The sequence below is a fragment of the Podarcis muralis genome, chromosome Z (genome assembly GCF_964188315.1).
Source record: "Podarcis muralis chromosome Z, rPodMur119.hap1.1, whole genome shotgun sequence".
Taxonomy (NCBI): domain Eukaryota; kingdom Metazoa; phylum Chordata; class Lepidosauria; order Squamata; family Lacertidae; genus Podarcis; species Podarcis muralis.
The window spans coordinates 20,957,473-20,984,667 of NC_135673.1; the positions used below are offsets into that span (position 1 = coordinate 20,957,473).

Consider the following 27,195-nt stretch of genomic DNA (forward strand, 5'->3'; position numbering starts at 1 on the left):
GGACCACACTCAAGAAGGTTCCATTAGCAAGTACAGACACCTGGGCAAGTAACCTTTGCAAGGTACTCCTAAGAAATACCCACTTCATTAACAGCCTTGTAGATCAAATCTGCACTTACTTGAACTTGGCAACAACCAACATATTGCTGAAGAGGAACAAACATCTCTCTTGCGTCTGTAAGCCTGCAGTTAGCTGTACTTGTTCCTCCAAAATGAAAACAGAATTTGGATTACCGAAAGCCCCGGCTGGTAATCCATTGTCTGAATGGACGGGATGACAAGTTACTTCCCTGCTGAAAAAGAGAAATTATCTAATGAGTTGTGATGGGGGAGTGGAGTCAATGCCGATGAAGGTGGCCCCTTAAATCCTTAGCTCAGGCAAACACCAGAAACAACCCCTCTCACCCAACGGATCCTGCACATATGTTTTGGATATAAATCTCTTCTTCGTGCTTTGTGTATGCCAGTGAATCTGAATCAACACAAAAAATAAAATCAGACAATCTTCCTGGTTTCTTCAAACCACATGACCGATATAAGAAAAGGTAGGCCAGCTGCAAAAACACAATCAGGCCATTATCAACTTGGCAGAAGATTCAATTAGTGTGGGAGACCAGGGATGCAGTGGCAGCCCCTGTCTCTGGGACATGGGTGTAGTAAGGGGGGCAGCTGTCCCACCCCCCCAAATCAAGTACAGTGGTACCTCGGGATGCGAACGGGATCCGTTCCGGAGCCCCGTTCGCATCCCAAACGGAACGTGAGACATGATGACGCGTCCGCGCGTGTCGTGTTTCGCCGCTACCGTGCATGCACGTGATGTCATTTTGAATATTTGCGCATGCGCAAGCAGCGAAAACCGGAAGTAAAGTGCTCCGTTACTTCCGGGTTGCCGCGGAGCGCAACTCAAACACGCTCAATCCGAAGCACATTCAATTTGAGGTATGACTGTAAATAAATAAAAATACTTAACTAACTGACCTAACGGGAACCTGCGCAAGCAACGCTGACACAAAACCCCACATATATTAAGTAAAATAGAAATATCGCCACCTGACCCCCCCCCCACTCATCTCCCCACCCCCTTTTCACCCTATTGTCTCAACAAATGAAACTGATCTGTTAAAAAATGTTACTGGGGTAGGGGGGGGGAGAGAGAGCCACTGCACATACTTTTGTAAACCAAGAAAATCTTTAATAAAAATACATTTTTTAAAAAAGAACGCATTGAATCTGCTTTTCATGTCAAGACCAATTTCCTTGACCAAATCTGCATTCTCCAATAAAGTATTCACCATAGCTGTCAACTTTTCCCCTTTCTTGTGAGGAATCCTATTTGGAAGAAGGGAATTACCCTTAAAAAAGGGAAAAGTTGACAGCTATGGTATTCACCCTCACACTGATGTCTGCTAGCTGCTCATCCATGGGGGTCATTAGTTCTTACAAAGTTTCTCAGACAATGATCTTTGTGGATGACAGCTGAGAGGTGAATTCATCCCAGAGGTTGGGTGTAGTCAGGATTTATTATTTTTGGGGGCAGGCTTTTTGTTGGGGGCAGAACCAAGTTATCCCCAGTGCAATGGGTCAGTTTGTTAGGTCAGTTAGTTTTTTTAAAAAATGTATCTTTATTAAAGATTTTCTTGGGGGGGAAAGGTGAGTGGGGGTGGGGTGGGGTGGCAATTTGTTACAAGCTTGAGGGAGCTGAAAACAGAGTGAGATGCATAAATCTTCGCTTGCATCCTGATTATGGTCCATAGCCTTATGCATTCACTTTAAGTCGTCAGCCTCCAATATAAGGTCTAATATAAAAGTTCTAAACTGCTCAATAATAAAAAAAGGTCAAATCATCAAGTTCCACATGATCACTTCAAATAGATATTAGTTTGTAAAACAGGAAAATGTTACTGACACTGCCTAATTATTTTATACCAAATTGGTTGATTAAGAAAGACTCACCATCACCCATACAGGGCTGATACACAAAATTAGTGCTTTCTGGAGTCTAAGCATCCACTTCAGACCCAACCTGACCAGATCCACCCAGGGTCCTACTGGAGCTTGGTTCATTTACTCTTAGCACTCCTTTATCTACCTGAAAACCTCCTGCTCCTTTAAATGAACCTGCCCCTCCTTCCTACCCCTGGACCTCCCTCCCAGAATACTGTATCTGCATGACACCTTCCTCTTTTCTTTCTCAGGGCTGCTCCCCAGCATATAATGAAAGCAAATCCTTTGTTCAAGTGTTACGCAAGAGTGAGAGAGAAGCTTTTCTCTATCCACTTTCTCTATGCCATGCATAATTTTACAAACTTCTATCATTTTGCCTCTTACTCGCTTCCTCCCCCCAAACTAATTATTTCCAAATCAGAATCCAACACCAACATCTATTAACGCTTTGAACCAGCAATTGTGCAAGTTTTGTAGATGTGGCCAAAATCTATCTAATCTTGTTCTTTAAAAAATGCAATGCAAGGGAACTAATAATACGCGAACCTACAAATCACCAGTGATGTTGTGACAAATTCCCAGGGTCAGGCCAACCCAGGAAATGTTAAGTGCCCCCTCTTTGCCCTCTGCCTAGTCTGCAAAAAGACATTCTTCCCTGCATCCAAATAAAGCCAAGAATGTGTTTCTCCCATTTGAGTCGCTTGCAGAAAATGGAGAAAGCTGGAAGAAGGAAAGGCCTTCTCAGTGGCAGCCAGTGCAAGAATTCCTCTCAGATAAAAACCATGCTGGAAGCTGCACAAATCATTTCCCCAAAGCAGAGGGGTTATAGTATGGTGCTAAATGAAAAATAGTGTTCCCATAAAAGCTTGCTTGGTTCGAAGTGTAAATCATTAAAGTTTTTTTATCTTGGCTTTAAAGAAAATATTTATTTCAATTAAATAAACTGGCAGGAAATGTTATTTGTGAGGGCATCTTTGGAACAGGAATAACAGAGAGCATGGCTTTCTAGAATCCATCATCTCATTGCTGGTGGGGGTGAGGGAGTCTCCAAACTCTGTGATAACTTATTCCCTATTAAAGAGACAGCTGTTTGGGCTTGCTGTTCTTTTGAAAAGTCCAGAAGGCTCAGGCACAAATTCCCCTCATGCAATGAGGAGCAGGACCTTAGCTAGGCCCCCCCCCCCCGCCGAAAGAAGGCATGCAAGGCACCATCCAACTGTCTTATGGACACCATTCTGGATTTGTGTAGGGATTTCCTTAGCCTTTTCTTCTCCTGAAGATGACCCTCAAGGCAGGGGAGGTTTAGGATCAGAGTTTTCCTTCTCCTGGATGGGCTCTCTTCCCAGGTTGACAAGTCCCATCAGCCCCTCACTTCCCTCTACAGCACATGCAGAAACTGCCTTCTTGGCCACTGGACCCACTATTAGTCTCGTCCACTCAGTCCATCCGGAACCAGTCTTCACATGCATGAGAAGTCCCTAACCTTCAGATGGTTTGATTTACATAAGTATAAGTCCTTCAAATTGGGTCCGGAAAACAAGTGGCAACCAGTGAAGTTTTTTTTTTTACAATGGATATGCTTAGTCTGCCACTCCCATAAGCACTCTGGGCTGCTGAATTTTGCAGTAGCTGCAATTTCTGGACTGTCTTCTAAGGCAGGCCCAAGTAGATTGGATTTCAGTAGACTAACTTGAAGGTCTTCTACCCAGGAAAGCCAACAATGTCATCTAGGCCTCAAGTAACAATGATAGTTGTTCCTTCCAAATTATTTTCTCATCCATTCTGTTACATATGGGGAAGGGGTGGGGGTGTTTAGTGTTCCATTTTGTGCAAAGCAAAGTTTGGAATAAATTTACAAATTTGCCATCCACTAGAAATCTGTGCTTCTTACTTCTGAAATTTTGGAAATAACATTAATGACTAAATGGACCTATAAAATAAGATCACAAAGCAGTACAGTGCAACCTCGGCTTAAGAACTGTTTACGAACTATTCAGTATAAGAACTCCGCAAAACCAGAAGTAGTGTTCCGGTTAACGAACTTTACCTCGGTCTAAGAACGGAAGCTGAACGGTGGAAGGATACCGGCAGCGGGAGGCTTCATTAGGGAAAGTGTGTCTCGGTTTAAGAATGGCTTTGGTTTAAGAACGGACTTCTGGAACGGATTAAGTTCACAAACCAAGGTACCACTGCATTTGGCAGGACAGATTTATCAAGAGACGGGCAGCGTTCATTCAGTTTTGCAATGGGAAAGTTATGGATAATATTTCTCCATATACTTAGAACAGCCTTGCAATAAACCATGGTGATCACTCTAGATTTTTCAACAGAAGCAGCAAGAGAGAGGAAGTGATTCATGTTTCTAGGAATCATCTGAAGGGAACAGAAGCACACCCTGACCCACATCAAGAGAACTTTGCACCCTCGGAGGAAATGCCCACCTCCGCTTTTCCAGGGAGACCTAGAAGTTGCCTTCAGGAGAGGAAGAGCAACGCACTTTTGTTTCCTCTCTCACTGCTTCTTCTGTGGAATGTCCAGCATCGCCAACAAGTCTCTTCTAGAAAACGGCCTTTGCTAAGCCAAATTGAATGTAATTTGGTGCAGGAAAGAGGAAACCTGGAAGGATGGGGGAGGTCAGGGCGACCTCCACAGTGGCCCTATGGGAACTAGGGCTCTTTTGTTTTCACTCCTGTGAATTAATGGGGTGGGGGCAGAGAAAAAACTAATCAGCAGTTAAATGTCCAGTGCCCTTAAGATTGCACGTGGTCAAATGACTGTAACAGATTTTTTAAACAAAAAAAAAAAAAAAATTGAGCTGCAGTATACCTGGAAAGCCACAGGGTCTGCAACCCTGGCACACAGCCTCTGTGAATAAATCTAGGTGAAATTGCAGAGATTTGGAGGTGAGGCCAGTAGGCACAATCCAGACCTCACTTTCCTATGTGATCAGTTGCCTTGGATCTGCCTAAAATTTGCCAGTTTACTTATGCGATTGCACTACCTATTTATGCTCTCTTGTTCGCTTTGACCTGAGGAACTGGTACTGAATTACTGCTGTGTGCGGCTTCCCCTGCACTTGATCTGGAAGCTGAAGTTAGTGCAGAATGCTGCAGCACAGTTGCTGACAAGAGGAAGATGGTATGTGCTGGCTGCCAATCTGCTGCTGGGCCAAGTTCAAGCTGTTGCCCTTAACAGCTTGAACTTGTAGTATACAGTACAATGCCCTTTACAACTGGAGGTGAGTTTATCTGCCAGATTGCCTTACCCCATTTACACACACTTGATCTGCAGCACTGGATCCTGTTACAGGTGCCACATCACACCATTTGTAAGAACTCAAGCATTTCGTGTGGCAGTACCTACCCTATGGAACTCCCTGCCTGTTTATATCACTTTCGCTGTACTCTTTTTTAAGCACCTGTTAAAAACATTTTTGTTCAGGCAAACCTATCAATGTGCTTTGATCTGTTTATAGCTTATCCGTAAGTTTAATTATTTTTTGAAAAGTTTTGAATAGCTGTTTTTAACAGATTTTCTTAATATGTTTATTGTTTTGTTCTCTTTGCAAACCACTTTCAAGCTTGTTTCTTTTTTAAATGTCAGGGGGTATATAAATCTTTCAAGTGGCACCCCCCGCTAAAAAAAGATAATAGAATGCTGGACATTTGGACTGGGAGAATATTGGTAATTTCAGTCCCCATCACTCTAGGCCAGCCACTGCCAATCTAGTGCCCTCAATATGCTTTGGACAACTCCCCTCAGCTCTACCCAGTATGGTCATGTGACGCTAAGGCTTGGCAAAGGCTGATCTAGGCAATAAAACCCAAGCATGTGCACATACTAAGGAGGGATTGCAAATGAAAGTTGCTGACCCGGAGTGATGCTTAGACATGCTGAGTGCCTTGCTGAGTGCAGCAGGCGTTGAGCGCTTCCGCTGTCCAAGAGGCTTCATTTTCTGTAAGGAAAAAAAGAAAAGGCAGATTAGGTAAGTATGCCACCAATTCACTAGTTTCCACATGCTTAAAGCTGAACTACGCTGGCAGCAAAAAGGATGTTAAACTATGGAACTCACTGCCACAGGAGGAAGTGGTTGCTACCAACTTGAAGGTCTTTAAAAAGATTGGGCATAGTCGTGGAAGATAAAGACTGCCAATGGCTGCTAGCCACGATGTCATGCTCTGCCTCCAGGATTGGAGGCAGTAATGCTTCTGAATAAGTTGCAGGGAACCATGGGGTGGGGGTGGGGGAGTGCTCTTGTGTTCAGGTCCTGCTTGTAGTTTGGGGCACCTGGATGAACAGGATGCTGGATTAGATGAGCCATTGGCCTGATCCAGCAGGGCTCTTCTTATGTTCAAATTTCCCATATGGAGAGGCCTGATCCATCTCTAGTCATGTGCAACAGCTTTGCCCTGCCCCAAGTCAACTTGATCCAGACAGTTTGTGGAACTTAAATAAGGACTTCCATATAGATGTGTGGTGACACTTTAGATAAGAGTTGCCTTGGTGTCTGAAGCATCCTATTTCTGCAAACGTATGTGTATGTGCAGAAAAGCATCCACAGCCACGTAGAACGTTCTCTTCTTCTGCTTGCTTCTCAAAGGCTCAAGGGCTCATCCATACCTTTGTTTGACCCATATTTTGACCCTATCATGCACTGATTAATCCCCCTATTACAAGACCTTTTCTCGATGTTCTGTGGCTGTGCTTTGCAAATAATCAAATTTTAGCCACTGAATTGGGTCTTATTAGAAGCGCAGACAACCTGAGGGATTTTGCCAAGCTTAAATTCGGTGGCTAAGATTGGATTTTTGCAAGGCGCAGCTGCGGAACAAGAAGAAAAAGCTTACAGTCCCAGGGGAATTAATCAATATGCAAAAAAATCAAAATACAATTTAAGCAATAGTTGTGGCTGTGCCATAGATAGGGTGTTTATATCATGTCATTTATACCTTTGGGGAAAATAAATAGCACAGCTTTTCTCCTGTTGCAAAGAGCCAGTGTGGTGGACCTAATTCCAATTGTGAGCATTATGGGGTAAATGGTTAAAGCCTTCCCTCTGCACACGGTGGTCTAAATCTCCCTCCCTCATTAATTTTCAAAAACAAACAAACAATAATTATCATGCAACAGTTAACAGTGTGAATAATGCCATGTGCAATTTGGTCTTTAGAAAAGTCTTTCCCCCAATGAGTCTGGAAATGAACTGGAATGGTGGTTGGCCCAGAGTGTTTAAGGACCTTGGGCCCAGCCACCCCTACCCTTGTGCCACCTGACATTTCAGAATAGAGCTCTTTTCAGCACACATGTAAGTTACAGGGAAGATGTTCCTGCCCCACAATCATTATGGGTGAGAGTTTCCATGACCTATGCACATTATTTCAAGTCTGGTTGCATCACAGATGGCACATAAGGACATCGTGACATGGGCAGTTAATTTCAGATGCTTTCCTAATAATCCAAGACATAAAAAACCTACCTTTTCCAGAGTCAAGTTTATCTGGCAGAAGGATCAACTGCTGGGTATAGGGAATTGACACATGCTCCCTAGGGCTGATGGGAGCTGTGGTCCAAAATATTAGGAGCTGGGGGTGTGTCAGTGTTACGCAAATTCTAAGGTGAACACATAGCAGACGCACACTCCACAGAAAAGCAATCCTTCACGCTTCAGAAATTAGGAAATATTCTTTAAAAACGAGGGGGGGAGCAGGGGCGTAGGAAGGGGGGGCGGGCCACCCTAGGTGCCATCATAGAGGGAGGTAACAAATTATCAAGGAACAATTACTGCCCTACCAGGATGATTCATAAAAAACTTTTTTTTTGAAAATGCCTGCTCCAAAGGTCTTAGAATCATAGAATCATAGAGTTGGAAGAGACCACAAGGGCCATCGAGTCCAACCCTCTGCCAAGCAGGAAACACCATCAGAGCACTCCTGGCATATGGTTGTCAAGCCTCTGCTTAAAGACCTCCAAAGAAGGAGACTCCACCACACTCCTTGGCAGCAGTCTTATCTTACTACACTAGGGATTATATAGCTATATATGAAATTTCATGCATATCAGTTAATATCTTGACCCTCCTCCACGAAAATAGCTGTTTACTTGGCTGTTTTCCTATGTCCTGAAGGCTGAAATTTCAATTCAGTCGAGCAGGGTCAAGATATTAAGTGATATGCATGAAATTTCAGATACAGCTATATAACCCCTAGTTTAGTAAGATAAGACCTTTGGAGCAGGCATTTCCCAAAAAGTTTTTTATGAACTGCCCTACTGCCCTACCCTCCGCTAGGCTTTCCGGGTCCTGGAAAATCGGCCTATGTGAAGAAAATGAGACTAGGCCGAATAGATTAGGCCTTGCCTTGCCTTGCCTTGGCCCCACCCCCTACCTGCAGCTGATTGGCCAGCTGGGTTGGAGGCGGGGCAAAGGCAAGGCAAGGCCAATTCTATTTGGCCTGTCTCATTTTCTTCACATAGGCTGACTTTCTGGGCTGCTGGGGAAGCCTGCCAAGGCCGCTGCCTGGCCTGCACACCCCCTTTGGGCCCCAATCCCCATCTGAAAAGCATCTGCTGCCCCCAAAAGTGGAGCGCACGGGACAATGGCAGCACTGCCGCCTCATTTTGTCTGCACGTGGTGCCGGGAGGAGCAGCTCAGCGCCGCCCTGGGCACTCAGCAGGCCAGCCTCCCCTTTTCCTCAGCCTCCCCTGGATGAAGGTAGGATCCCCACCCTCTCAGCCACATACCCCAGTCTTACCTACATGAAGCTAACACCCCCCAAAAGCAGTTGTGTAATTAAAAGAAGGTGGGGGAAATCAGCAAAAGCAATTCTGTGGCTAATTGAACAATTCCTTTAAATAGGGTCTATTAATGAAGTTCACACTTTTGACATCTAGTCTGATGCTTTTGCAGAAAAATATTCCTAGACACAAGATTTTTATTTTTAAAGCCCTTTCAGTCTGCCATCTCGAGGCTAAGTACAGCAAACTGTACATTCCCACCCCTCTCCCCAAGGCTGGATTATTTATTTCTGTGTGCTTGTGTATCTGTGCCTTCCTTGTATTTATTAGGGACTATTCTCTTGCCTTTCCTTTGATATCTATGCTACTGATTACTTCTGCCGTTTTAATTTTAGAGAAAGTGTACTACAGTGGTACCTCGCAAGACGAATGCCTCGCAAGACAAAAAACTCGCTAGACGAAAGGGTTTTTTGTTTTTTGAGCTGCTTTGCAAGACGATTTTCCCTATGGGCTTGCTTCGCAAGACGGAGACGTCTTGCAAGTTTGTTTCCTTTTTCTTAACACCATTAATACAGTTGTGACTTCACTTCGAGGAGCAACTCATAGAACGCGGTGTGGTAGCCTTTTTTGAGGTTTTTAAAGACTTCGGTGATTTTTGAAGCTTTTCCAAAACTTTCCCGACACCGTGCTTCGCAAGACGAAAATAATCGCAAGACGACAAAACTCGTGGAATGAATTAATTTCGTCTTGCGAGGCACCACTGTATAGAACAACAGTGATAACAATACACTGAAGACAAGCAAATATTTTGAGGAGGGTGGTCCCAGAGCCCTAGTGCCACCATCCCAAAGAGGATAAAATGGGCAGACTTTGGTACTCTTTTGTCCTCCCGTCCCCCAATGTCTTTCTCTTTATCTGAGCTGGCTCCCAGCCTGTTACGTTACATGCGGGGAAACCCGTGTGGGGTTCCTCTCTGTGTAAAGTCTTCAAGCTGTTCCTGCGCATGCCTGACAAATCTGCCCCATTGTCAAAATTTATCTCCCCCCCCCCACCTCCAGTCTCCGTTGTTGTCTTGGCTGAGGGGAAAAACAGAAGATGGGTGGCCATTGGTCAGGGATGGCCTAGCTGAGATTCCTGCATTGCCTCAGGGGTTTCACTAGATGACCCTCAGGGGTCCCTTCCAATTCTACACTTCTCTGGTGCAGGCTTGTGCAGAGTTTTAGGTACAAGTTGGATGCAAGGGGTGCTTAGGATTGCAGCCCATCTTATGCGCCGTCGGCTCGGGAATAAGTCCCACTGATCATGCTGAGACTAGATTGCTGCTGTGCAGTCCTGTTTTTTAAACTAATGTTTTCCCTTTCAGATAATACAGAGCATGGTGAAATCACAATAAATAAAACCTCCCTTTCAGTAGTTTCCAGCACTACTACAGGTTCCACATAAATACCTGTACTGCATTGTTTACTGTGACAGCACCTGCACTTTGGAACTCCCCGCCTATTGCAACAAAGCACATGCCTCTGCGAGACTCTTTTCGGGCACCTGCTAAAAGCATTCTTCTTCAGGCAAGCACACCTAGATGCTTAGGAAGTTGAAGTAATTTTAATCTTAATATTTTAGCTCTTGTATGTTTTAAAGTAGGATTGTTAATTTTTCTTGATTTTACAGCTGTGGTGGTTTTTTGTTTTGGTAAACCACTTTGCAGGTTTTTTAAGATAAATTTTATTAAATAAAGAAACAATAAATATAAATAAAATAACACAAGCCAAAATGCAGTCCATCCTGTAGATTTAAGTATCTGTACATAGTCGCCTACTTGTTATCAGAGGCCCAGAATCCACATTCCTTTGTAAGAAAATAAGAAATGTTAAACCATTTTTGCAGGCCAAAAAAATAAAATAAAAAAATTAAAATAAATAAAATTCAATGGGGGGGTGACAAGAAATTTTCCGCACCGAGTACCACCTGACCTTCCTACGCCTCTGGGGGGAGGACACTTCATTTGAGTTCACAGAGCGATTTTCTCTGAAGCAGAAAGGAGTATCTTGGAAAAACCTTTCACAATATCCTTCAAAAACCTGCAAATCCTGTAAATAGATAGATTTCTCACATTAATGGGCTACCCACTCCGCAAAAACCTGGCTGGCAAGTATCTGCTAAAAGCAGAGCAGGCCTGTCAAAAGAGCATCTTCTGTGTATGAATAAAGGTAGGTTCGTGGCAATGGATTCAAGAACTAAGGTATTTGCCATTTCAAAATAATGGGCCAGACTGGCCAGGAAAAGGCAATCATCAAGCATTATCAGGTATCTTGACAGTCAGGAGACAAGTCATACTCTCAAATTTCTGTTGTAGATTACGGTACCTCTTTCTATGATGCTTGTTTGATGCTTACAAGCGGTGGGGTTGGGCAATTTCTAAAGTCTTTAAAAGTTGTTAAACATTTTTGTTTTGGTTCCTCACCTCCTTGCAAGGGGGAGGGGGAACTCTGCTGCAACAGAAAATGAAGATCTGCCTTACTTTCTTCAACTTGTTCCTGCCCTCACTCATTCTTCTCTGATTGATAGTGAACTTAGGAGATACAGGGTCCCTTAAAGGGGGAGTTGGTCTGTAAAAGCCAAACCCCAAATTTTCTTATACCATCAACTTGGCAAAAGCTGCTCTAGTCTATTCAGGTAATATATAACAGAGGTCCTAATTCAATGGTCTTATTCCACCTCTGGCCTGGTGCTTTTGGGTCCTGTTTTCAGCTTACAAAAAAGAAAAAGAAAATTAAATTAAATGGTTAACTGTCAGGAATTCAGAACAATGTTCTTCTGCCTTCAGTAGCACGAAAACCCACAGAATAAACTTTAAATGGGGGGGGGGGTGGCGGCAGGGGAGAACAATCCAAGAGCTGGAAGAAAAACAAACAAATGGGATGCTGGAGCTTTGCCAAAAGGTAGATCAAGCCAGACAAATCTGATTTCTTTATTTAATGAAAAAAGGATCAGTGTGAACTTTAGCAAGCAGTTTATTTATTAACGGGTCATTTATCCCATCATCCTTTTGAGAACCAGACTGTGGCATATGATAGTGATTCCCACTGCAATCTTATAATTACTTTAGAGCGGAAGCATGCCCTTCGTCCAAGGATCACAGGGCAGTTTACAATATAAAAACACAAAAATACATACCACAATAACAAAAATTACCCCCCATCCCACCACACACAGATAGCTTAAAAGGACATTGATTGTTTAATTAGCCAAAGGCCTAGTTATAAAGGAAAGCTTCTGCCTGGCACCTAAATATATGTAATGAAGGCACCGGGCAAGCGGCCTTGGGGAGAGCACTCCACAAATGGGGAGCCACCACAGAAAAGGTCCATTCTTGTGTTGCCACTCTTCAGACCTCTGGTGGAGGAGGCACATGAAGAAATGCCTCAGATGATTATCACAAGGTCTGCGTTGGTTCGTATGGGGACAGGCGATCCTCTCAATGGTGGATCATAGAAAGGAGTTTCTCAGCATATGCATTTGATAACAACCAAACTGCACATGGATCCTGTTTTAAAAGCACTACAGGCTATGTGAGGAAACTCTTCTGACTCCTTTCATGCCCTTCCCATGAAATACAACTCTCTGCAAAAAATAAAAAATAAAAAAAATCCTTTTGTTTTGCATGACATCATTCCACCAGGAGCAGGAGGATTATAGCACAGGCAAAACAAGCCAACTCTGTTCTAGCTCAGGCCATTCAGTGAGGCAAGATTAAGACCAGGTCAGGGCCACAGGACTACTTTTTTAAAAGAGTTCCCAGGAAATAGAATTGGGAGGGGTGCAACTAGACCATAAGCATGTAAATAGCATATTCTTACTCCAGCAGTCTTCCCAGAGAAAATATGTATAGCATTCTACCATCTGCCACTCTACGGACTGTTACACACCACCTAAAGACTGTGGTGTGTTTTATTTACACACATATAGGTATAGGTAAAGGACCCCTGGATGGTTAAGTCCAGTCAAAGTTGGGGTTGCGGCGCTTTCATCTCACTTTCAGGCCTAGGGAGCTGGTGTTTGTCCACAGACAGCTTTCTGGGTCATGTGGCCAGCATGATTAAATCGCTTCTAGTGTAACAGAACAGTGTGAAGGAAACCAGAGCGCACAGAAATGCTGTTTACCTTTCCGCTACAGCGGTACCTATTTATCTACTTGCACTGGCATGCTTTCGAACAGCTAGGTAGGCAGGAGATGGGACAGAGCAACTGGAGCTCACTCCGTTATGCAGATTTGAACCGCCGACCTTCTGATCAGCAAGCCCAAGATGCTTAGTGGTTTGGCCACACCTCCACCCGCATCCTTTTACACACATATACAACCTGAGCCTAACATGGAGGGGCTCAGAGCATTAACATCCCAACAGATCTTGCTTCTCCACTGGTTGCAGCTATGGATTCAGCACAGAGTAAGCAGGTCTCTGGCTCCCAGCTCGTCTCTCACACACCACACTGGCTCTTGTTCTACTTAACAGCTAAGTGAAGGAGTGGAGGAAAGGCCCATCCATTAGCATGGAGGGCCGCATCAGCAGGTTGCAGCTCTTGCAATCCAGCTAATTTTTGGGGTTGTTGATTAGGACACTTAAGTGGCCAGCTAAGGTCATGGTCTTAAAAAGAAAACAGTCTGACTTACTGCAGCAACCTCATCTATTAAATTATAACCCATACTAGGTATAGGACCTAGAGAATTGGAAGGGACTGACCCCCTCACCCACAAACTCATAACATCACAGATGTTTTCCCATTTTGTAATAATTTCTGATGAAAAGTGGTATATAAATACTGAAATTAATAACATAACACAATGGACTCATGAAGTGCATTTCCAGATTTAGTTTTTTTTTAAAAAAATCCAATCAATATTAAGTCACAAAAAAACAGTAAAAACTATTAAGTGCCAAAATATGTAGCACGAAAAAAACTAAAAGTGGGTTAATCTTTAATGAAATCTGGAGGAGGAGGCCACCATTCAAAGAGCAGAGAGACTCCCATGCAGTCAATGGGAGTTCAGGACACAGCAAAGGCTTGTTCTTTTGATTTCAGTGGGAAACCAGGCATTTCTTCTGTGACAAACTCCCTCAGTGAGTTTAGCTGTGACTCCTACATTGCAGGGGGGTTGGACTAGATGACCCTTGGGGTCCCTTCCAATTCTACAATTCTATTATTCTAAGATGGAAGCTGGGCAACATGACCCAATCTGATGTTTTTTAACCTTGGTTACTCCCTCCCTCTGATACCTGAGAATTCAAGGATTATCTATATGACATACGCAGATCAACAACAAGGACTCCTGATATCTTATTCCCTGAACTAGGTACAAATTAAAGCTGAAGGAGAATGGGGGGGGGGATTATAAACAAACACGCAATGAGGGATAAAGCTTGAAGGTTTCACTATTAAAGGAAGAGTATTAATTTTCTGTCAGGTGGTGTTTCAGGTTTAAACGAGAACTGCCTATTGCTTCCTTTTTCCATCCTCACTACCTTTCTCCTCCCTCCCTAATTGGCTAAGGGTCTCCAGTAGGATGTCCCAATGGTCTGCAATCTCCTCCATATGATTCTGACCTGCACTGGGTACTGCACCCAAGAACTGGAAGGAACTCCGGACATCATGCAGACTAACGCTCCCAACCCATAATGTTTTCTACCTTCAGGCAGGTTGGGGGTTTTCATGCAAAGTATGCACTTAGGTTCTAGTTATGTATGCATTTCATTTTCTGCCCAGGCTTTGGATTCCCGCTCTAGTGCTTAACTATAAACGACGTCCCAGTGATTGCTGCAGAGCAGCACTGGGCTCCCATCCTGTCCTCGCCTATTTGGGCTATATTTGCAGAGCATCCATTCTGGCTCTTTACTGGCACCGTGGGGAGGTCCTGCCTTATGCCATAAATCATCACCATAATAAACGAGATCTGAAATACTGCTGCTAGTGTGGAACATGACCTAGAAAGTCTGCTGTCCACCTGGAAAGCATTTGTCTTTGTCTCCTAAAAATGTTCTGTCCCTCTGGCAGGTGACCGGGTCAAGCAAACCTTACAGGTTCTGCAATGTGCATCAATTCCCCCTCATTTCATCACAACTCCCACCCCTGAACAGGGGCAAGAGTGATTGCTCTGCTCTCCCAGTGCACATTCCTGGGGCTTCTCGCAGAGACCCAGCTCACTCTCCCGCTCGATTTGCTCCGTGGTCATGGCGACAGATCCACATTTACTCAAACACACTTTGAAAGTGCTTGAAAACTTGCAACACGCCACACCGTGTTTGTGCATTACTCATCCTAAAGCTGCCAATTCCTGCCTTGTGTTTCTTGGCAAGGGGGAAACTTGAGAGTCTAATAGTCTCATTCCAAACCCATGTATGGCCTGCTGCTATCAATGTGGCCTGCTGAAATGGGCCAGGATTCCTTCCGAGCTGTGATCTTGGCATGGTCTCCTGTGTTATTATCCAGACAATTAACTTAAGACAGAGCACAAGAACACCCCAACACACCTGCCCTGCTCAGTACAGTGAACGCTTTCCTTCTGACATTAAAAGGGACAGAACAGACGTCAAGCAAGAAAACTTGTGCAGAAAGCCTGGACTTCATTAGCACATTCTTGGTTAGTACAGGAACTCTTAGAAAAGCAAGCAATGCTTGATGGCAGAGCAGATCCTGCATATAAAAGGTTCCTGGTCTAGTCAATGGCAACTACAATTTAAAATAGCTTGCAGGAGTATAAACTGGATTGAATCAAAGGTCCATCTTATCTAGAATTTAGTTTTCACAGTTGCCAACCAGATGCCTCTGGGAAGCCCACAAGCAAGTCATGAGTGCAATGGTACTCTCTCATTCAGGGTCAACAGTAACTGGTATGCCGATGCATATTGGAGGCAATATAGCCATCATGGCTATTGGCTACTGATAGCCTTATCCTCCAAGATCTTGTCTAATCTTCATTTAAAGCCATCTGAGTTGGTAGTCATCACTAGGAAGTTCCATATTATATAAGAGAGAGAGAGAGAGAGAGAGAACCTTTCCCTATCCATTTTCTCCAAGCATATCTCTATCATGTCTCCCCATCCTCAGGATTTTTCTGAACTGAATAATTCCAAATATTATAACCTTTCCTTGAAAGGCATTTGCCCTGGAGGCCCCCATTGGGGCAGGTGAGAGTGCAAACCAGTAACAAACCAAGAGATGTGTACGTGTGAAAATTGACTAAGAAGAATAAGTGGGACCGGCACAGGATCTGTTGACCACAAGAGTTGTGGCCTAAAGTCTGTCTGACGTTTAGCCCCACATGCCTCCTGCAGCATCCAGCGGGAATTATAAATCTATGGTATAAATGCATTTGAGATACCGTGAAGAGTTCTGGTTGTCTCACCTCAAAAAGGATATTGTAGAGCTGGAAAAATATCAATCAAAATGATCAAGGGGAGGGGAGGCAACCTAAGGCCCAGGGGCCAGATGCAGCCTAATTGCCGTCTCAGTCTGGCCTGTGGATGGTCCGGGAATCAGCGTGTTTTTACATGAGTTTTCACATGTCCTTTTATTTAAAATGCATCTCTGGGTTATTTGTGGGGCATAGGAATTTGTTCATATATTTTTTTCAAAATATAGTCTGGCCCACCACATGGTCTGAGGGACGGTGGACCGGCCCACGGCTGAAAAAGATTGCTGACCCCTGATCAAAGGCAACTCTCCTATGAAGAAAAATGGCAGAGTTTGGTACCCTTTAACTTAGAGAGAAGGCAAATAAGAGGTGACATGATATTTCTGTTTATTAAATTTGTATACCGCCCTGTGTCCACAGATTCAAAATAAAAACACAAAATTATAAAATTATGCAAGGTAATTTTATGGAAAACGTGGAGAAAGAAAAGTTTTTCTCCCAGTCCATGGCACTTGAAATTGCATACAGCCAATGAAGATGAACATTGGATGATTTGGGATGAAGAAAGCACTTCTCCACACAGCGCATTATTAAAGTATGGAACTTATTCCCATATGAGGCAGTGATAGCCACTGACCTAGAAGGCTTTAAAAGAGGATTAAGCAATTTCATGGAGAAGGCTTTTAATGGCTCCCGGCCATGATGGCTATGCTGCAAAGCTTCTGAATAACAGTTGCCGGAAATCACTGGGGGTAGTGGGCTTTTGTGCTCAGATTCTGCTTTTGGGCTCTCCACAGGTACCTGGTTAGCCACTGTGAGAACCAGATGCTGTCTTGGTAGGCCATTGGCCTGATCCAGCAAACTCTTCTCATGTTCTTATGCAGACCCAGGTGAGACCCCTGGTAATCTGAAATAGCTGCTGCCAATGCAGGAAAGCCAAGCAGGATGGCAGCCAGCTCTGTTAGAGGGGCTCTCCACTCCTCCCATCCCCAGACCCAATACCATTGCACAGGCTCATCCCTGCTCCTACTAGCTATGGCGGCGGATGTGCCGCCACACAAGTCAGCCAATGGCTTTGGGTGACTTTTTCTCCACTTTCTCCAGCTTTTTGTAGTGAAGTAAACAGAACTGTGCGCAGCATTCCACATTTGATTGCATCACAGATGCGCATAAGGGCATTGTGACATGGGCAGTTAAAGTTTCAGACTCTTTCCTAATGATCCAGAGCATTTTTAAAAAATCACCTTTTCCACAGTCAAAATTATCTGGCAGCATGTGGTCATGTTTATACAAAGAGCAACGGGGACTGCAGTGTTTTTTTTAAAAAAACAAAATGAGAAAAATATGCTCAGAAGCATACAGAAGGAGAGGGACACTCAGGCCGCATTCACACCATTATTATTACAGTGGTACCTCGGGTTAAGTACTTAATTCGTTCCGGAGGTCCGTTCTTAACCTGAAACTGTACTTAACCTGAAGCATCACTTTAGCTAATGGGGCCTCCTGTTGCTGCCGCGCTGCCGGAGCACGATTTCTGTTCTCATCCTGAAGCAAAGTTCTTAACCTGAGGTAATATTTCTGGGTTAGCGGAGTCTGTAACCTGAAGCGCCTGTAACCTGAAGCGTATGTAACCCGAGGTACCACTGTATTATTATTATTATTATTATTATTATTATTATTTGCCCTTTATGCTAAGGTCCCAGGGTGGCTTACAGCATTAAAAGCAACTATTTAAATATGGTTTAGGAAAGAAATACGGCTCTCCTAAATTACATGTTAGTTTAATATACTTATGTAGAACTCTATTTACCATTATTGTGTAGGCATCTCTCTGATGACCTTCTGTGCTCTTGTTTTGGGGAAATAAAATAAAACATATTACAATTTAAGGCACTATGATACCACTTTAAACCGTCATGGCTTCCCCCAAAGTATTCTGGGAGCTGCAGCTTGCAAAGGGTGCTGAGAGTTGCTAGGAGGAACCCCACCCCCCATCTCCTTTCAGATCTACAATTACTAGAGTGCAATTCAATCCTTCCCAACAGGGGGCACTGTGAATTGTTACTCTGTGATGGGAATAAAGGGTCTCCTAACACCTCTCAGCACCCTTAACAAGCTGCAACTCCCAGGATTCTCAGGGGGAAGCCATGATGACTATTTGAAGTAGCATCAAAGTACTTTAAAAGTATAGTGTGAATGTGGCGTCAGTGCAGGAAAAGCACAGCTTTCTCCTGATTCCAGCTGCCCTCTGCCAAAGTGGCTTCCTCTGTTATAAAAGAGTTCCCAGATTCTCGTTTCATACGTTTTCCATGTGTAGGTTGGTTGTGTGCAGGTAGGGGGCACAGGTAGGGGATGAGCCCCAAATCTCCTGACGCCTTTAAAGACCAACTAATTTATTAAGGAAGAAGCTTTCATGGAATCTGCGTTATTTTTAAAGTGTCATCAAGTTATTGGGTGTGTCGCCCCCCCCCCCGCCAATGTAATTTATAGCTAAGCTATCAGATAATCTCCCTTCTCAAAAACATGCCCACAGCATTGCATTGTGGGGTTGTGTTCTTGTTTTCTATCAGTGTGCAGCAGGTCACTGCAACCCTGTGCAAGGAAATGATTTATTTATTTTTTTATGGAGAACAGATAAAACCTTGGGAGGCCAATTGGGAGAGGGGGAAGCTGTCCACAAAATGAGGTTCATATAACTTATTTCCAAACACCAACAGCTGCTTCCTGCTCCTGCTCCCTCACTTCCACATCATACCCTTCCAGGGTCAATCACTTAGTGTAAATATGGATCCGGGACTCCAAGCTGCCCAAAGTCACAGAAATACTAGAGGTCTCATTTGCTACTGTGGATTCTGGTGGCTTTTGAAAAATGTGCTTTCCCCTTTCAAAAAACTACAATTTCCAGCACCCTTAACAAACTATATTATCCATCATTCTCATGTGCTTTAAATTTATGGGGTGGATCTGCCCTCTGATATAGCTATATTATAGCCATTGAATTTCTATTCTATTCTATTCTATTCTATTCTATTCTATTCTATTCTATTCTATTCTATTCTATTCTATTCTATTCTATTCCAGAAGATGAATCTCAAGGGGTGTCCAGTGTACTGTCTATTCCTGTTGTGTTGGCTGAGCTTCAGTTAGTAAGGTTTGAGGATATGGACAAGGTGCTTGGATCGGTCAGGATGACGAGGTGCTCTGTACACTTGCCCCTCTTGGCTGATAAAAACTAGGAGGGAGGGGACAGCTGGCTGGGCCAGAGGGGTGATTAATGCCTCCTTGCGAGAGGGGGTGGCAGACTGACAGTGGTAAAATAACGTGAGAATCACCTTCAAATACAGTGATACCTTGGTTCCCAAACGGCTTAGTTGCCGAACAAATCGGCTCCTAAATGCCGCAAACCCGGAAGTGTTAAGGTTTGCAAACGTTTTTCGAAAGCCGAACGTCTGACGCGGCTTCCGCGGCTTCCGCTTGAGTGCAGGAAACTCCTGCAGCCAATCAGAATCCGTACCTTGGTTTTCGAACGGTTTCAGGAGTCAAATGGATTCCTGGAACGGATTAAGTTCAAGAACCAAGGTACCACTGTATCTGATGGGTTGAACAATGGAAAATGGAGGGAGCTTGTTTTCTGCTGATCCTGAAGGAAAGACCCAAACCGATGGATCCAAATGACAAGAAAGGAGCTTCAAACCAAACATCAGGAAGAACCTTCTGATAGTAAAAGCTGTTTGACAATGGAAAAGACTCCCTGGGAAGGTGGTGGACTCTCCTTCATTGCAGGCTTTTAAGTAGAGTTTGGATGGCCATCTGTCATGGATTATTTAGTTGTGATTTCTGCATTGTGGGGGGTTGTACTAGATGACCCTACAATCCTATGATTCTATGAATGCACACTACGGTAAAAGGAGACTGCTGACGATTACTTAGAAAATTGTGGCAGTACACAAAACATTCTGGCAAGAAGCCAAGAAGCCAAATGTAAAAGGTAATTCCTGGGTGCCAGGATCCAAGTTTGGGGCAAGTACTCTTTGGTGAGAGAGCCCCAGCAGAAATTTAAAATCACAAAATATGCAGCAAAAGCATGCAAATACGTATAGACTAAAATATACCTTTGAGAGTACCAAAATTTCCCTTTTCCCCTGGCATAGAAAAAGGCCAGACGTTTGGTAAATTAAAAATGGCTAGCTTGCAAACTATTCAAAGTTCAGATTCATATGCTCCAGAAAGTATGCTCCAGAAAGTTGCACAGGCAGGAAAATTCGGCTTAGTTTCAAAGTGGTGAAAGTTCCTAAGTTACTGGTATAAGAGTTACTTGTGAGAGCCATGCGACTAAGTTGGAGCAAGCAACTTGGCTTCTGCACACACTGAGTTCATTAGATAGCCTTAGGGGACCAAATAATTGATTCTAGTCCCTCCCAAGCTAGATAATCTAGCTAAGCCCAGCAGTACAGTTTGCTCTATGGTTTTAACCCCTTAATGTTTTAATTAATTTATGCTTCTTGGTTACACGAGGCTGGTTATCCCACACTTTAAAGGGCATCAGTAAGGAAAGGACAGCAGGAGGAGGCTGTACCGCCTGGGAAAGGCAGGAGCCCTGGCTTAATGTGAACTTAAAGCTAAGGAGATTGGTTGTAAATATTTGGACTAATGCGCCTTCACTTGATATTTTTACTATTTCCCCACCCCCTCATCCTGAGAGAGCATCTTAATCTGAGCTCAAAAGTTTTTGCAAAGATTTTGGGCCTGAAGGTACTAAATCACATCTGAAGGACGCTTTTTGAAAGGAACAAGCTGCCTCTTTCCTTCCAAGAAATGGAAGATGATTCATTTATTTTAAAATGTCCTCAAAACGAGGACATGCGGGAGGGGCGGAACACATATCTGCCAAAAGCAGTTTGTTGTTTTACCACACACACACACACTTTTCTGGGAGATGGCACCAAGGGATGAGTTTGGCTCTCTTGCTGTCCTGCAAATTATTTATGCCAGCAAGGTTATTCATAAGATTTCTGGAAGGGGAATACACACACATATACACAGCTTAAAACATGACCTCAAAAGGGCAAAGTCCTCAGATTAAAGCCGCAGGAAACTGTCTGTGTTTGCTCAGCAAAACTGAGGAGAGGATCTCCCAGGGACCACCTCCTAACAGGAGGATCATAATGCTAAGGGATGACAGACCATTTAGATAACATTCCCTCCAACATTCCTCAGACGAAATTAAGGACATTTCTCACACCCCTCCCAACTGACCCTTCTCAACCCCATATTTTTGTCCATCACCACCAAGCATTTCCTATCAGAAGAAGGGTAAGTGCTGCTGCAACCACTGCGCCAACAGGACACAACACACACAGAGGCGGAGCTAGCTGCTCAGGCACCCAGGGCGGCGCACATGCTGTGCACCTGGGGGTGGGACCATGGGGGTGGGGCAAGCATCCCAGGTTACGAGCCGCCCAGGGTGTATATGGAGTGAGCTGCCCATGGCGGGCTGCTTCCTGGGCGGTGGCGGGGAGGGAGCCACGCCGCTTTGCCAGCAGCCTTCCTCTCCTCTTCCTTTTGACAGTTCAGGGGAGGCTACCCCCCCACCAGGAAGCAGCCCGGGAGCAGGGGGCAACGGTGCGCCATCCTCCCGCGTCTCCCAAGCCTCCCCCAAGCTGTCAAAATGAAGGGGGAAGGCTGCCTACAAGGTGGTGCAGCTCCGCCCCTTCCCTGACAGCTCAGGTTAGGCTTGGGAGTTGCGGGCAGGCGGTGTGCCAAATGTCACCCCCCCTCAGTGATGACACCCGGGGCCAACTCGAGAGCGTGCTCTCCATGCAGTTAGTGGTTAAAAACAAACAAACACCAACAAAAAGGGGGCGGGTTTTAAGGTCCTATTAGATTCAGCAGGGCTTACTCTCAGGTAAGTGCAGTTAGGGCTGCAGCCTTGTGACCCAAGTTTTGGGTCCTTTATAAATTCAGGATGTCACTGCTTTACACCCCCCCCCCATGAAAACGTCAGCTTTGTACTTACCGTATTTTTCGCCCTATAGGACGCACTGTCCCATAAGGCGCACCTAGTTTTTCTGGGGGGAAATAAAGGGGGGAAAATTATTTTCCCCCCAGGCGCGGGGCTGGGGCGGGGGAGGCCCGAGCTTCCCCCGACCCCAGCCCCCAAACAGGCAGCTCTCTGCAAGCCGTGGGAGCCCAGCGCTGGCTCCCGCTGCTTGCGGAGAGGTCCGCGAAGCCTGGACGCACTGATCTCAGCGCGCACAGGCTTCAGCATGCAGGCAACTCTCCGCAAGCAGCGGCAGCGCTCCCGCTTCTTGCGGAGAGGTCCGCGAAGCCTGGAGAGCGAGAGGGGTCGGTGCGCACTGACCCCTCTCGCTCTCTAGGCTTCAGCGAAAGCCTGCATTCGTCCCATAGGACGCACCCAGATTTCCCCTTCATTTCTGGAGGGGAAAAAGTGTGTCCTATAGGGCGAAAAATACGGTATACACAACTTGGCCGGGAACTGCATTCTCTGTGTCTTTATCAATTTATTTAAAGAACAACAAACTGGTGATTGCTTTAACTTTTTGATATGTGGTGATTTGAATCATGAGGATGCATTAGAAGAACTGCTGAGTCTTGAATGAGTCTTGCTTTGGAATTGAGGACTTCATTAGATTTTCTTCTGCCTTTTCATTTTATTTTGTCCTAAGGGCTTGTTAGAGATAATGTGTAAGTGTGGTGTCAGCTCCCTAAAGAAAAAGGTCGACAACTCTGGGAAACAGGGGGGCGGGGGAGCGCCGGATATGCTTAAGACGGCCCTGATGGCTCCTATCAGCCTCGAGAGCCAGCATGGCCAAACATGAGAAATTATGGGAGCTGGAGTCCAACCACATCTTGAACGCCACATGTTTCTCATCCTTGCCTTCATGAGACTGCTCACAAAGAATGCTTCGCTCTGGCATCTGCTACCTGAGGCTGCTGCCTCACTCTGCCATTGGTAGTGCTGGCCGTGCTGCTGCTGCTGAGGTATTAACCCTGCCACAGTTCCTGTTAAACGGTAATAAAGTTGTGGTCCTTGTTAATCCGGAGGCCTGCCCAGATGTTTAGAAAGTCGATTTGAATTTTAATCTGTTTTTAACCTCCTGCTACTTTAATTTTTTGAAAGTTGTTGATTTTCTTATATAACAAGAGGAAGAAATCAATAAAAATGTTTTTTAAAGTCTTTAAATTGATTTAGCTTTTCTACTTGATAATTTTAGCATTTTAGAAAACTGCTTTAGGGTTTTTTTTACAATCAAGCCAAGTATGAATATTTATTTATTTATTTATTTATTTATTATTTGCACTGGCTGCTGCAGAGCTCTGTGTAGAGCACTTTCAGAGACAGCTACAATTAGTCATGATGATACTGTGGTTTGATAATTTCCTTATTAATTTTATTGCTTTTTATTATTTGTTTTATTGCTTGCTTTTGTCAACCCTTCTACTACTGTTTTTATTATCATCACACAGTATCTTCATTCTTCTATTGTGCAAATATGATTTTGTTGCATAGCTTTGAGCCTGGCTACAGAAATTCAAATGCCTTAGCCCCTAAGCAATGAAAGTTTCAAGTGATATGGGGTTTCCAGATTTTTAAAGGGCAGAATTCAGGCTTGGTACTTCAGGAGCAGCACCACAAGCTACCTCAGCAGTTTAAACCTATCAGAGGAACAAAGCCAATCCTATGTCCTCAAGGGATAAACAGGCAGGTGGCATAAAACAATGAGTCTAGAATATTTAATATCCTAAGCCACTCTAGATTTACAAAAGAGGGAGTAAAGGAGAGGTGTCAGCAAGTAACCAGTCCAAAATGAAATGCAGAAAATGACTATATTTTTAAAGTTCCCTAATGAATGGCTGGCAGAAGATGCACGCCTGGATCATTTATTGAAGGGCTGATGGGATGTTACTTACTTAATTAATTAGATTTGCTGCCTTTCAATCCAGAAGGATCTCCAATACCACTTATATTTAAAATAAATCAAGTACCATTACATGGCAGCGGGTGGTGGGGAGGAATACTTCTCTTTCTACCTCATTCAATCTACAGCATTTGCTCTGGGGTGGTGCATTTTCACAAAATCAGTTTCTGTGGCTGTTTTCCTGAGCTTCCACCCCACTGCATCTCAGAGTGCTTACAGCTCCATTCTCCAGGACAGCAGATTGCTTCACTACCCAAGGGCAGGCATGGAAGAGTCCTGTGCAACTGCCCTTGTTTCAGGTGATTTTTCTGGCAACAAAAGACAGGATCTGTGAGTTGTTGGCTGGAAGCTAAGAGCATCTGAACAGCTCTGAGTGGGGCAAAAACCCATAGCCAGCAACCCCAGGGTTTTCAGACAAAAATCAGGTGCTTAATAGGTATTTGGGGGGGGGGGGGCTTTTGAGAGATCCACATGCTCTGTTCTATAAGATTTTCTTTGAGCTGATTTGTTTAGTCTCTTTTCTGATTGGGTTGAATTCGAATAATGAGGCAGAGTTTTATTTATGAGAGGCAGTGTCCCATAGTGGTTAGAGTGGCGGACTAGGACCTGGGAGAGACCAGGGTTAAAATTCCCACTTGGCCATGAAGCTCACTGGGTGTGGCCAGTCCCTGCCTCTCAGTCTAACCTACCTCAAAAGACTGTTGTGTGGATTAAATGACAAGGAAGGGCATGTATGCCACCTTGAGCTCCTTGGAGAAAAAGGTGAGATATAAATGCAATAAATAAATTATTGCACATACCCTCTTCATGATAATTTTAAACTGGGTTAACTTTTCAATGTTGCAGTACAATGCTTAAGGGAAGTTGAGGGGAAATGCTGCATCCAGGTTGTTCCGTCTATTAAAATAGAAGGTCTTCCCATCTTAATTTGTTAGGATATGGACTTCTAGCACAAAGGAATCACAAACCCAAAGGAAACTTACTTTTACTGTACACACTTTGCTTACACTCCAGACCAGTCCTGCCACACAGTTCATCATTCAGTCATTCATACCCTTTCACTAACATTGGCTCAGCCAATTCCTCAAATAGAAATCTCCAACTGTGAGATGCACAGGAATGTATAATACAATACAGCTCTGTGGTCCCCTTATCACCACCAAGGCAAACTTTTACTGATGGTAGAGCTCAAGAACGGCCTGCTGGATCAGGCCAGTAGCCATCTCGTTCAGCATCCTGTTTTCGGTGGCCAAACAAACGCCTGTGGGAAACCAGCAAGCAGAAATCTCCCCTGCTGTGTTTTCCAGAAACTGGTATTTGTAAGCACTGCTGCCTCCCAATGTCAAGGCACAGCATAACCTCCATCATGACAAGAGGATTCATCAAATCCTCTCCCCCACCCCCACCCTTTTGGACATCAGTCGTACAAGAAATCTTCAAAATAACAAAGCAGGTTGTTATGTACTGAGCTGAATCCTAGAAAAATAGGATCCAGAATGCAGCAGTCTGATTGGTCCGCAGGAGCCACCCAATCCAGCTCCTGGATGAAGTGAATCAGCAACCTGATTGGCCTGCAGGAGCAGCCCGGAATTAGCCAATCACACGGGACCCATTGTGTAAATAATGTATACAGTGGTACCTCTGGTTGCGAACAGGATCCGTTCTGGAGGCCTGTTCTCAACATGAAAAGCCCGCAACCTGAAGTGCCATATCTGCTCAGGTGCGCGGCGTGATTTGGCACTTGTGCGCATGCGCGAAGCGGGATTTAGCACATGTGCGAGCGGTGAAACCCGGAAGTAACCCTTTCTGGTACTTCTGGGATGCTGCGGGACGCAACCTGAAAAAACGTAACACGAAGCAAACGTAACATGAGGTATGACTGTATATAGCTAGACGTTTTGGGGAAAGTTTCATTCATTGCTACTATGACCTGAATAAAGAGCATGAAATTCACACTTGACTCCAAGTATATTTCACAGGTATTAGAAGCCATTCCAGAACTGGCCCTATTAAATATGTTCCAAGACAACAAACGCACACTCGTATTACAAAGAACTCATATGCCACTTACTCTCCTTTGCACCATTCATACCTTCATTTCCAGTTTGGGAGGCACTCTGGCCTATATCAAATTAATATCTACTTAGAATAGACCCACTGAAATTAATGGTCCTTAGCTAATTATGTTTATCAATTTCAATGAGTCTGCTCTAAATATGACTAACACTGAATATACCCCTCCGTGTATGCCCAGGGGTTTCCTGTCCTTGTATCACACCGGCAACTTCATGGCCACCTCTTTTCTTTTGGCAAGGAATTCTGAGCATGCTCAGAGGCTGCCTGTTTTGGCAACGTACATGGCTAATTACTGTCTGCAGTGTCTGTTTTACTGAAAGGCACTCGTTACGGTATGCACAGAGTCTCCGTGCCGTGGCACCAAGCAGGCAAGAAACAGTTTTATTTATTGAATGAAGTCTGCAAAGTAAATCACTTCTGGCTTCAGATATACCAGCTCCCTGTTTTACCAAGTAACTCTGCTGAATCATTACGGTTTCTTAAAGGGCAACACACAGAATGGGCACAACTCAAACCTGACGAACTACCACCATAAACAGCCATATGCTATGCTTCTTGGTTGGAAAAATTTATTGTGAATGCTACATTAAACTGATGAAAGCTTCAGGATTTTGATAAACTGGAGGAATTACTTAAAAAAACAAAACAAGAAAGCTACGGCAAACATCAGTCCCGTTCCAATTATGTTCAAGTGCATAGGAGAAAGAGTGAACAGTTTCCTCCACTCCTTTAAAATAGCAAAACATTACTTTTTTTTATTTTATTTATTTATTTATTTATTTACAGTATTCATATACTGTACTGCTTTTTAGGTGGATCTCACAAAATGTTAGTGAAACCTATGTGAAATATCATACACAGTGGAATACTATTCCTACTGCATGCCCATGAGATACTAATGCCATTTCATGTCAGATATTAGATATTGCCAAATCCTAAATGCTAGTGCACACCAATTATCAAGTATTAGCAGCTACTATAGCAGGGGTTGGCAACCTAAGGCCCATGGGCCACAAGTGACCCACAGGGGTCGTTTAACCAGCCCCCAATCTGCCCCCAAACCAGGCCGCCCACTTGGCGAGTCCCTGCGGGCTG

The 27,195-nt window shown here is 44.2% G+C and overlaps 1 protein-coding gene across 4 annotated transcripts in view; it reads right to left on the bottom strand.

The window, feature by feature from the left end:
- LOC114588919 (rho GTPase-activating protein 20-like) overlaps positions 1-27,195 on the bottom strand; it is an 81,018-nt gene that overhangs the window by 28,814 nt on the left and 25,009 nt on the right. For 2 of the 4 annotated variants that reach the window (XM_077922720.1, XM_077922723.1), the window contains exons 2-3: positions 5,817-5,899; positions 120-293 (exon numbers count right to left, since the gene is read on the bottom strand). In XM_077922720.1, the coding sequence (XP_077778846.1) occupies positions 120-293; positions 5,817-5,899 (257 nt within the window). Of the gene's footprint in view, positions 1-119; positions 294-5,816; positions 5,900-7,420; positions 7,643-27,195 lie in introns of those variants that run through there. The other 2 variants (XM_077922722.1, XM_077922721.1) reach the window with 2 other exon arrangements.